The sequence below is a fragment of the Daphnia carinata genome, chromosome 5 (assembly GCF_022539665.2).
Source record: "Daphnia carinata strain CSIRO-1 chromosome 5, CSIRO_AGI_Dcar_HiC_V3, whole genome shotgun sequence".
Lineage (NCBI taxonomy): Eukaryota > Metazoa > Arthropoda > Branchiopoda > Diplostraca > Daphniidae > Daphnia > Daphnia carinata.
In genome coordinates this window covers 4,136,127-4,148,584 of record NC_081335.1, presented here as the reverse complement: position 1 = coordinate 4,148,584, position 12,458 = coordinate 4,136,127, and the positions used below count along the sequence as shown (strand labels likewise).

The window sequence follows — 12,458 nt, the reverse complement described above, 5'->3', positions numbered from 1 at the left end:
GCGATCAGGTGGGATCATGATAATGATGATGATAGTAACGACGATATCCCTTCCCTCCTCTTCTCCCCCTTTAAAAGAATGGTATGGCGGTAGAGCTTTCTGTGATTCGTTTCTTTTGGCTTTCAGAAGTTCCTGCCATCCACATCTGAGGCTCCCTTTATTTCTTGTTTTTTTTTTTTTGTTTTTTTTTTTTTCCTTTCTCGTTCTTCTTTATACATATTCGATTTTCCTTTTTTATTATTTTTATTTTTTTTTCGTTTGTAAAATTATCCAAAAATATGGGTTTTGAATTCCGGATGTTGATGATTATAATTATTGTTTCTTTCGATGGGGGGGGGGGGGGGGTTAGGGCGGAGAAACTACTTTTTTTTTTTATTATTTTTAAATTATTTTTTTTTTCTCCAAGTAAATGGCGCGGGGGAGATCAAGTGACGTCACACTATGAAAGAGGAAGGCTCGATTCAATTGGAGATTGAACATCCGGTTTCTCGAGGTATTACCCCGCCCTCGTTCAACAAAAAAAAATATATAAATTGAGAATAGAGTGAGAGGGCACGGGGGTTGGGGGTTGGGGGCAAAGAATAAGCAATTTTTCCGATCGCCATTTTGTTTACAGTTGATAGCAATATGATATTCTAATAGCTTGTCATATTTTATATTCCTTTTTTTTTTTTCCAAAGCCTACCAGGCCACACCTCTTCCTGACGGTTAGGAACCATTGTGACATTTTATGAATACAACTAGCCAAAGGTTGATATTCTACAACTATTTTTTTTAAAAATATATAAGGAATTTAAAGAAGAAAAAAAAATGGTTCGATGTTGATGACACCAAATGTAACCATCCGGTTTTGGGTTGCTCAACATCCCGTCCGAGTTTTTTAACGTTCGTTTTTTTTTTTTTTTTTAAGTTGATTGCGCTTAGTTGTGTATACGTTGTAGGACGGGAATGCCGAGCCCAGTGTCACCCAAGGGCTAAATTGATAGGGGGTTCCAACTGGTGAATACTAATGGGCAATCACGAAAAGAAAAGAAGAAAGAAATGGGAGTCATTCCAAATATAGCTTTAACAAAAAACGAAAAAAAAAAAAAAAAAAACCTTCAGTCATGAGGGGGGGGGGGGAATATTTCATCTGGGCGTTCTTTCGGAATCGAAGACGACAGCTTTGATCAACGATGTCGACATTGCGTTGTGAAATTGCGGGACTCGTACAGGGTGCAGCAGCAGCAGCACCACCGGCCGGTTTCCACTTTGGAAATCTTCAGGTGTTTTGTTAACCAAAAAAAAAAAAAAAAGAAAGAAAGAAAATGTATAAAAAAATAATTTTTTTCTTTCGTTTTTCTTTTCTTTTTATTTTTAACGTCCCCTTTTATTCGGCGGCCATTGGTCCCAACACCTTTCTTAAGCTGGCCCTCGAGACCTTTTCGGCCATTTTATTTTTTTTTTAAGAGAACTTGGAAAGACCTTTCTTTTAACAATAGCTTTCACACCTTTTTTTGTTTCTTTCTTAAGTTATAGGGATGAAGAGGAGGGGGGGGGAAGAAGAAGCGAACATGGTCTTTAAAAAAAAAAAAAAATTGTATCTCTAGGGCATTTATCGAGGCGTTGGATAACGGTGCAAACCGAACTCCCTCGACGGTTTACGCCAATTTTTTTTTTCTTTATCGCTAGTTTTGACGCCTGATTCTCTGGAGAGGTCAAGTCGACCGTGATATAGTAATTTTTGCCGATGTTTGAATGATTTTTTTTTTTTTTTTTGATTTTTTTTACTTTACTATGTTTCTTGTTGTTTGGGGGGGGGGGAGGGCGAAGGAATGCTGACGAGGTTTTTCCCAGAGACAAAGCCCCCAAAAGTTCCAGACTGCTTGGTGCCAAACTAGGCGGGGTCTCTCGGAGAGAGAAGAAAAAAAACTTTTTTCCTCGGGGCTCTGACACTTTTCTTTATGTCTTTGCCTCCGAGCTTCTTCTTCTTCTTTCGTTTTCATCCGTACACACTTTGTTTCTTGTTTCTTTTTTTTTTCCCAAGACCCCCCCAACAAGTTTTCTGAAAAAGGTCGTCGGATTTCGGTATGCAAGAGGAGACCTATTCTCTTTTCTTTCTTGTTCCATGGAAGGAACTTTCCCATGATCGGCCACTTGACTCTTGACAATTTTCTCGTATCATTGTCATCATTTTTTCTTTTCGAATCAAAGCAAAAATCAAAGTTCATCAGGTATCGAGCTGCTTTGCATGTGGACATCGTTTTTTTTTTGTTTTTTTTTTTTTTGTAAATAAGATTCGTAAAGAATGAACGCCAATAACTTTAGTGATAAATGGTAAATTGAAATCAAAAGAGAAAGGTGTTTGGCATTTGTTTCAGGAGTGGCCACTCAGCCATCCGTCACGAAAGAAACAAAGAAAAAAAAATGAATAACGTAAATAAATAGATGCAGAAAATTGAATGCTTGCCAAAAAGCCTAAGTTATGCAGCTGTGTGCACTGGACAAAACGCGAGTTTTTTTCTTTTTTTCTCTACTAACCACACACACCAAAAGTCATCAATGTCGTTTCGTTGAAAGAATAATAATAAAAAAAAAGGCCAACCTGCCTGTCCATCGGATTCCCTTTCGCCAGTGAAATGGGTAGCCGGTTTTCTTTTTCTTTTCTTTTTTTTTTTTTCATTCTGGCTTTTTTTTTTTTGCAGTCAGTGATTGAAGCGGATGATATCACAGAATAAAGAACAAGACGAATCGTAGAAAACATATTTTCTTTCTCTCTCTTTTTTTGGGTTGGCGTGGCTTAGATGACAAGATTCGCGTGGGGAGATCATTTGCACAGTAGATGGCATCGCTATCGACCTCGACCCGTTGGGCTGGAAACCTTCCCAAAAAGACACACACACACACACATCGCGCTCTTACTTGTGTAGTATCCCCTCTTAAAAAAAAGGAGGCGGAGCTCATTGTGTGTGTGTGTGTGTGAGGAAGGGAGACGTAGTTCGTTAGGAGAGGGGCAACCGGACCAGCACCAAAGCTAGACGGGTCAGTCCTGCTTCTGAGTCGGTGCCAATCTGTGTGCTATAGAGGATTTTCCCCCCAAAAACGGCTTGTTACTTTATGTGTGTGTGTGTGTGTGCGCGTGTGTGTCTTTATTATTTTTCTTTTTTTTTTTTTTTTTTTTGCTCAACGATTTTACAACGATGGAATGGACCCTGAAGTGTAACCAGGAGCCCTGGGTTTCTCATTGAATTGAGCCACTCGACTCCTACGTTTCTTTTTTTTCTTAAAGACTTCCGAAGTCTCGTTTTGTTTCTTGCCACTTGTGTTTCGTGAGGGCGCGTTGCTTTTTTGTTTGAAATAAATGCCTGGATTACCGAACCGAACGAGCGTCCCACCTCCCAATGTGACAATGGCTTACCGTCAGAGCGGGCACGTGATTCAGCCGCAATCGAACGGCGTTTGGAACGCTAGTTACACGGCCAATTGCAATAGTAATAATAACTGGACGAACGTTGGTGCTGCTGCCTCGACGGCAGTCCAGCCTGTCCGTCAGACGTTTGACGTGATTGCGCGACGCAGGAATCCGCATTACTGGACGGCGGCCGGCAACAGCAATAATCCGGCCGTTTCCTCACCCGGCAGTGGCAACAGTCCACTGACACCTACTCCGACACCCAGTCCGGCCACTCCCTCGCCCATCAGTCCCGCCTATCCCAACAGACCCGTTTCGGTTAGATTTCGTGTGACATCATCCATTTTTTTTGTTGTTGTTGTTGACTGCGTTTGATCCATTGCCAACGGCATCATTTTTTTTCTTCCCCCTCTGGATTAAATCGTTTAAATTAATTTCTTTTTCTTTTTTTTTTTTTTTTCTAGTATGGATCGGAGAACATGGACTTTCCACAGGACTCGCCGCGGTACACTTCCCCAAAGCCCGGAGGAGGACTCTACGGCGATTCCTATTTTATGGGTAAGATGACAAGGTCGTACCTTGTCCTTAAAAACAAAACTACTTAATGATTGTGTTTGTCAACAAAAAAAAAAAAAAAAAAAAAAAATATGAAGAGATGGGGGAGAAGGTCCACGGTGAATAACGTGACATCGACGCATCGATGTGCGATCCATTGAAAAGAAAACCTTTGCGAAACGGTGTAAAGAATACGGAGAACGAAAGGGGGGGGGGGGGGTGTGTGGATTCTATTGAGGGTGGCCTCTTTCGTGCAATCTGTGTGGTCTCTTGCCACTTCGTTTTCTGGTATAGTTTTCATGAAGGGATATCATTCCAAAAAAAAAATTGCATCATTATTTCGTTTAAATGGAATGGGGTATGTTTTGAAGAAAGGGGAATTTTTCGTCACGTTTAACTCTACGAAAAATAAATAGACGTCGATTGAAGACTGATGGACGTGTCAGCTGTTGCCTAGTCCCAAACGACGGGTACAATAAACACATCATCGGCTATTAGAGATTTACCACTGGATAAAATACGATTGGGCTCGGTCGTTTTGAAACGTTTTTTTTGAAAATTCTTTGCATTTTCGCAGGTGATGGATCGACACATCCAGCCGATCCGTGGGCGTCCAATGGGAACGGAGGCGCGCCTTTACATGCCGGCCCGTACGGTGGCTATGCTGGCCAGCAACAAGGGCAACCGCAACAACAGCAACAACAGCAGCAGCAGCAGCAACAACAACAACAACAACAAGTCGGGCAGACGCCACCGCTGATGAATAGCGGCGGAGGTGGAGGCATACCCAACACACTCATGGGAGGACAGCCTTCTTACCCTGGCCAGGGTATTTTCAGTCAGTTTTCTATTTTTTTTTTTTTTTTTTTTTTTTTTTTAATCTGCCCTATTTTATTTTATTTTATTTTGGCTCAATTCAAAAATTTTAATATTTAATTGTTGTTGTTGTTGTTGTTTGCATCGTAGCAGGTCCTGGAATGCACGGAATGGGATCAGGCCCCCTTCACGACCCATCTGGAATGGGCGGCTACAATGTCGCTTTATCCCCGGCGCAGGATCATAGCGGCGCTAACAATTTGATGAGCTCCGGTCTTCCACCCATGTCCACCTTTCGCAATTCGGCCACGGGCCCGATGAGAGGCCCCGTATCGCAGTCGGGCGTTATCCAGGCTGGAGCGGCCTCCACAGTCCAATCACCTTCAATGTACAGCCACAGTCCCAACTTAGGTCCACCGCCCGGCCCTGGTGGCCAGACAGGGGACGCTCTAGGCAAAGCTCTAGCATCGGTTAGTTTTTCTTTTCTTTTTTAATTAAAGAAATAATTAAATGTGTTTTTTTTTTTTTTTTTTCTTAAAAAAAAATAAAATAAAATTGAATTTGCTGTTGTAGATCTATTCCGCTGATCAGAGCACGAGCAGTTTCAGCTCGCATCCCACTACGCCCGTCTCATCGCCACCTCCGTTGACATCGGTGAATCAGCCGCAGTGGAACGGTCCTCCTCATCCGCACACGCATCCGGCAGGAGTAGCCAACACTGCCTCGCCTCTCTACAATGAACGCAATCTCCACATGGTACGTTTCTCTTTCTTCTCTCTCTCTCTCTCTCTTTCGTAGATCTCGTCCAGCTGTTGCTCGAGGGTACGTGTTGCAGTTTGATAGAATGCGCCTCTCCTTCGGGGTCGCGTTTGATTGTTGACGGAAGTTGCTTGACCGTTTGTTTTGTTTTGCCCCGGCTTTTGCTTACCCTTTCCCAATACCGTGAGGGTTTGTTATTTCACTTCTCGAGTTCCACCGGAACACGAATGATGCGAAACACACACACACACACACACACACAGACAAAAAAGAGACCTTCTTTTTTAGAGCTTCGTGTTTGTGTGTGACGAACCTCCTTTCTTCTTTTTGTTGTCTTGTTTATGTTCTGATTGTCTTTCTGTTTGATTTTGTTTTTTTTTTTGCTCGTCGTTGCGTCCTACTTTTATTGGATGGTTCAGGCTCGTCGCATGCCCGAGCAAGAGCGACTGGACGATGCAATTGGCATTCTTAGGAATCACACCGAGGTAGTTTTCGGTCTTAATTGTTGTTCTACCAGTAGACTCTTTTAATGTTGTGACGTAGTGTTTGAAAAAAAAAAAAAAAAAAAAATAAGGGATTTGTATTTAAATTGTAAAAAGAATTATCTATAAAACGTGCACACATATACATGTTGATGTATATGTATATCAATAGAGTCTTACGAATCCGTTAAATGGATCTTTTGGCCATCAGGCGACCACTCGGATGGAAGAGCGACTGGACGATGCCATCAACGTTCTACGGAATCACGCCGAATCGGTAGTCGGTGGGCCACAGTCTGCGCTGCCCGGTACTGGTCCCTCACCCGCCTTGTCACATTCCAACGGCATTATGGCCGCCTACCCGCCCGTCCTCGAACCACTCATGGTATTGAATTTCATGTCCGATTTCACGTCCGAACGCAAAAAAAAAAAAAAATAAAAAAAATAAAAAAAGAAGACAAATAATTGTTTGCGGCACCGTGAAAATATTTTGCATACATTATCATAATTTATATTTGTTTTGTTTTTTTAAATCCTCCTTCAGGGTGGACACCATCCGGTCAGCAGCACAGTCGGACACCCATCGTCTTACGGCAATCTGGGTCCCACATCTCTCGGTGGACCCATTCACGATGCCGTGGACCGGTCCATGGTAGACGGCCTTCCTTCGATACCCAAAGCTCCACCTACAAGTTCAAGTAAACATTTTTTTTGTTTTCTTTTTTTTAAATAAAAAAAAAAATATGCCGTGTTAAACTAAAAATCTTTTGATTCATTTGCATGTACTCTTCGCCTCCTTTCCGTCGACGATTATTAGAAAAACGAAAAGACCCTGACAGCAGCGAAGCGAAATTGGGCCTGGACGGACGCATTTCATCGCTGGGCGGGGCTTCAGCCAACACACCGACCTCGTCCAGCCACGGAGGCGCGAGCAAAAGCAGCAAACGCTCGCGGAGGTAGTGCGTACCTTCGGCCGTCTTATTAACCGATTTCTTGTTTCCGTTTTAAACACAATTTTCATTTCATTCATACTAATGGTGAATTTTTTTTTTCTTTTTTGTTTTTCATTTTTTTTTTTTTTTTCTCGGCTTTTTCTTTACCTGGACCCGATTTACCTCGGCGGTTTCTAAGCAGTGCCGGTAGCGATGACGAGGACGACGACGACGAGGGACTCGATCCGGCCGTCAAGGTCGTCAAGGAGAAGGAAAGGCGGCAAGCGAACAACGCTCGGGAACGGTAAGAAAACTCAAAATTTCAAATTTCAAGATATTTTTTTTTTGTATTTGAAAATTCGGTCCAGTCAGGGAAAGGGGAGGAAATGTATATTCGTTTTTAATTTGGGGGGGGGGGGGGGGATCTTTGGAGTAGAGGGGCTGTGGTTGTGTTTTTAGATACGTTGTAAATGGCCATTTAAAAAGAAAGAAAGAAAGAAAGAAAGAAAGAAAGAAAGGATGTAGTGATGGGTTTGATGACGCAAATCTTGTCCGACTGTCAGAGTGCGCGTGAAAGACATAAACGAAGCATTCAAGGAGTTAGGCCGCATGTGTCAAATGCATCTCAAGATTGACAAGACGCAGCCCAAGTTGACGGTGCTTCACCAAGCTGTCGACGTCATCACGCAGCTGGAGCAACGTGTTAGAGGTAGTTGTCAGCGAACGAGTAGTAACCCGTTTCTTTTGTTTTTCTCTCTTCTCTCTCTCTCTCTCGCCTGTGTCTCTCTTTCTCTCTCTCTCTCTCTCTTTCTGGCTATCTCTTTCTTCCAATCGACCCCCTCCAATCTTTCCAACACAAACAAACATACTCTTCCATAACTTACCTCATTTCCCTCACCTCCATCCTCCTTTTTTCACACATCCCCTATTTTTTTTTTTTCATTATCACCTGTTCCATACAAACCCTTTCCCTCCCCTCTACCAAAAAAAAAAAAAAAAAAAAAAAAATACCCAATACCATTAGGATCCGAATCCGGGATATCAACGAAGCGCTCAAGGAATTGGGGCGCATGTGCATGACGCATTTGAAGTCGGACAAGCCGCAAACCAAACTGGGCATCCTCAACATGGCCGTTGAGGTCATCATGCAGCTCGAGCAGCAAGTGCGAGGTACTACTGCCACACAAAAACAAAACACAAAAAAAAATCAAATCAATTGCTAATTTAAAAAAGTGTGACAACGTGTTTATCGTGTTGTCTCTTCTTACGTTCTTTCCCTTTTTGTTGAGTAAAAGCAAATTTTCAAAAACAGTCGAGATGAAAGCAATGCCGAAATCTTATCTGTAATTTCATCAGTTTAAATTTTGTAGTGGATTTTAAAATCAGCTTTCGGTCATTGCTTTCGTCTTTACAATTATCATTTACTTAATTTGTTTTTGTTTTTGATTAGAGCTGAAAAATGCATGGCTTTTCATTCAGTTTTAGTCTTTAGAAAATGAAATTTTTTTTTTTTTTTTTTTTTTTTTTTGAAAGCAGTAAATTATGTTGCAATTTCATCGACAGTGCATGCATCGTCATTTGTTTCGCTTTTGGTTGTGATTTAACCTTCACTTACTATATTTTTCGTTTTTTTTTTTTTTTTTGTTTTTATCTATCCCGAAACCCTTCCCACACACACACACACACACCCCCCCCATCATAAATATTTTTTTTTTTCGTTATTCCCGCTGTCGACTAACCAAAATTCTCCCAATTCGAATGCTACCTTTTGATTTGTTTTTTTTTCCCCTCCTGATTTTGAACGTCATTTGACATGTTACCAGTCGTTACAATTTAATTAGAAAAAAAAAAACGTAGATGAATTGCTTATCTTTTCTTTAAAAAAAAAAAAATAATAATTAATTGGTAACATGTTTTTATTTTGGTTTTCTTGGGGGAAAAGAAAATCGGTATTTCTCTTCTCGATATCTTTTCTGTCGCTTTTTCCTTCACCAATCGAAATCAAAAGATTTGTTTTTATCGAAACTAAATAATTCAATTGTGTCGATTTGTTTTTGTTTTAATTTTACAGAGCGAAATCTGAATCCGAAAGCGGCCTGTCTGAAACGACGCGAAGAGGAAAAGGCTGACGACGGATCCGCCAAGGGAATGCAAGGCCCGCCTCATCTGGGCGGTGGCGGAGGTGCTGGTGGCGGCGGACCGCCCCCGATGATCCCCTTTGGATCGATGCCATCATCTGTAAGTTTTGTTTTTCCTCCATAAATGATGAAATTCAAAAACAAACAAACAAACAAATGAATAAATAATTTTGTTTTTCTTCTCCTTTCTATTTCAAGTTTTGAATCCAACAACTCGCGGGCTCGCATCAAACTCTGAAGTTGTCCACACACACAATATTAAAAAAAAAAAAAAGAGCTGGCCATTACGTCAAAGTGCGTTGCCAGATCGACGATAAACAATCCTATATCGAACACGCGCAGTTCGTTTCCCCCCCTTTTTTTTTTTTCTGAAATTTGTTTTTTTTTTTTTTTCTTTTTGTTCTTAATCCAAGAAGAAAAGAAGAAAAAGGGGAAAACAAAAGTAATATGAAAAGAAAGAAACTATTGTGGTTTTCTTGTTACTGGTGAGATGTATCAGTTAAATGTGTGTGCGTGTGCGTGCGTGTGTGCGTGAGTGCAAGTTGGCGTCTTTGCGATGTGATTGAATTCTGAACGGGTGCTCCAATATCCTCTCCTCTTCCCATACACACACACTTTCTGGTATCCTCGAGCGCTTGATTTTCAACCGGATGGACACACGAACGGAAAGGGTAAGCAAAGAAGAAGAAGAAGAAGAAGAAGAAGAAAAATAATAATATCGGGCAGCGACATCTTACCTCGCTACCGTCCCTCACGTTTTTCTTTTAAATTTTTTTTTTTTTTTTTTTTTTTTGGAGCTGGAAATTTTTTCTTTGTTATCGCGACCGAGTACATATTATGCAATCCGGACAACTACAAGAAATCCATAACTGCTACCGTTCTCCCGTGGAAGGCAAAGCTCGTCGCTCGTTAACACAATGATTGTATAGATTTTTATGACATGTCTTCAAAACCCTCCTCCTCCTCCTCCTCGTCCTTCATCCCAATCCTCATCACATGGACGCAGTTTAACGACGATTTAAAAAAAAAAAAAAAAAAAAAAAAAAAAAGGGCGCGAAAAATGGAAACATTTAAAATGGAAACACGCGTTAATGCAGTTCGTCATCACCCATTTGATCTAACACTCGTTGACGATGTTCACCTGTATGCATTGCGTGCCCCGTCTGCGTTTGATCGTGTAAAACGTTATTCCCATCCATTTTCTGTTTTTGTTATAGCCTCGATTCTTATCTCTCTCTCTCTTCTTCTTTCCTCCCTGCCCCCTATGATAATCACCATGTCGTTGCACTCTCCCACAAGAACGTGTCGGAATAGCTCCTGATGGTCTAGCTGAGTAGCTTTATTACGAGTAGCTTGAGTTTTGATTATTATTATTTTTTTTTTTCTTTTTTTTTGCCAAGCGTTTTGTTTTATGATTTATTTTTTTTTTTTTTTGTTTTTGACACCTACTTTTTGCTCACCTGCAGCTGGTTTCATTAGCCACACACTTCCGCGTAGCGTTTGGGTTTTCAATTTGTATGTGCCTCCCTACACACACACACACACACACACACCTGTCCCCTCTACCACACGAAGCATCTCTCTCGCTCTTCTCTCTCTCTCTCTCATCAGCGTGCCTTTATTACTACCCCTCCCCTCTCTCCCTCACTTCGAAGCACAAAAGACACATTTGGAACGTACCTATATCCTCTTGAACTAAGCAGCAGCAAAAAGCAATCGAAAAGGGCCTCCCTCCAAACTCCCGAGGACATATCAGCTGATTTTCCATTACGACCATGTCACGTTTTTTCTTGTTGAAGCATCTCGTTCTCCTCCGTATGTTTTTTTTTTTAAATCCTTCTTTCTTACAAACAGGACTCCTCTTAGGGCATTGTAGTACTTTTTTTTTTTTTATATTTATTTTATAATTTTGTTTTAATGTTTTTAGTGAGAAATGCAAAGCATAGCCGGCGATCTCAAAAAAAGAAGACAGTGCACGAGCACCGTATGAAATGAATAGGAGAAACTGGAGAAGAGGTTGAGGTCTAGTTTTGTTTTCATATCCAAACCAAGAAATTCCCCCCCACCCTCCTCATTTCTTTTTTTTTTTTTTTTTTATTATTAAAAAAAAAAAATTATTTTCCTGCCTGCGGGATTGTCATCGAAAGTCGTTTCGGCATCAATAATCAAGCGTACGTTGTTTTCCATGACATTCGGGAGACATTTGTGGGAGTTGTGTGTGCGTCCACCTTCGTTTGCGTTTTTTTTTTTTTTTTTTTTTTTCATTTTTATCCTCTCCTGCTCCTCTCCGCCGCTCCCCCTTACCACAATCCTCCATATCTTTTGCCGAGGGATGCGATAGGACCATGGGGTGTGTTTTTTTTTTTTTTTTTTTTCAGTTCAATCGTCTCAGATCGAGTTTAAAAAAAAAAAAAATTGAAAAAAAAAATTATGACTTCTAAAAAAATCACGTTGCCCCTCCTTTTCATTTCGTTTAATTAATTTGTTTTAAAAAATTTTTGCTTTTGAATGATTTGTCTTTTTTTTTTTTTTTTTTTTTCTAAATGGGGAATTTGAATGACAAAATAGATGCCAGACATCAAGTCTTTTCCATAGCTATCGTTGATTTAAATGTGCGTTCCCTTTCTACGTGAGTTTCAGCTACATTCGCCTCTTATTATCAAATGGTTTAACACACACAGACAAGAAACCACGTGTTTTTTTTTTTTTGTTTTTTTTTTTTAAATATCTCCAGCTGGAGCACCGTTTATTACATCCTCAACCCTCTTGTGTGTTTCATGTACTTTTTGACCGGAAAAAAAAAAAAAAAAAAAACCAAACAAAAAAAAAAAAAAATGTCAATCGATTTTTTTTTTGTTTGTTTCCTGTCTTGATTTGTCTCTTGTTTTCTTTCACCGTGTTTAAATCATCCTTGCCGACCCTCATCGATATCATATCTTATATTGATTGTTTTAATGGTATTCTTCTTTGCTTTTTTTTTTTTGCTATCGACATACAATCTCCCCCCCCCTCGCCCTCAATTCGCCCTGTTGACACACTCTGTACGCATCGTTTCTCTCTCTTTCTCTCTCTCTCATCATGGAAGTTGTAATAAACGTGCCATTGCCATTTTTTTGAAAAAAAAATGATGTACGACCGAGAGCGTTTTTTTTTTTTTTTTTTTTTTTTGGGCTAACAAAAGCCAAACGTGTGTGAAACTGTGTTCTATGCGAAAAGGAATTCTCTCGTTGCATCTTTACTCAAATTCTTGTGGTAAATTGGTGCACGTGAGTGTGAACTTCCTGACATTACGACGTGAAGCTCGACAGTTTGAACTGTCGAGCCGAACTTACAATTCCTTGTGCGGAATGCTGTGGCAAGAAGGAGAACGATGCGTCCGAAAATG

General features: G+C 40.5%; 1 protein-coding gene across 1 annotated transcript; it reads left to right on the top strand.

The window, feature by feature from the left end:
• The first annotated feature begins 3,325 nt into the window (after positions 1-3,325).
• Positions 3,326-12,212, top strand: LOC130695824 (transcription factor 12-like). Its single transcript, XM_059495483.1, has 13 exons — positions 3,326-3,709; positions 3,856-3,949; positions 4,524-4,775; positions 4,913-5,232; positions 5,336-5,518; positions 5,941-6,006; positions 6,215-6,388; positions 6,548-6,701; positions 6,821-6,959; positions 7,138-7,239; positions 7,960-8,105; positions 9,007-9,173; positions 9,272-12,212. Exons 1-13 carry the CDS (start codon positions 3,341-3,343, stop codon positions 9,275-9,277), a joined length of 2,172 nt encoding a protein of 723 aa, XP_059351466.1. The 5' UTR covers positions 3,326-3,340; the 3' UTR covers positions 9,278-12,212.
• Positions 12,213-12,458: the final 246 nt, after the last annotated feature.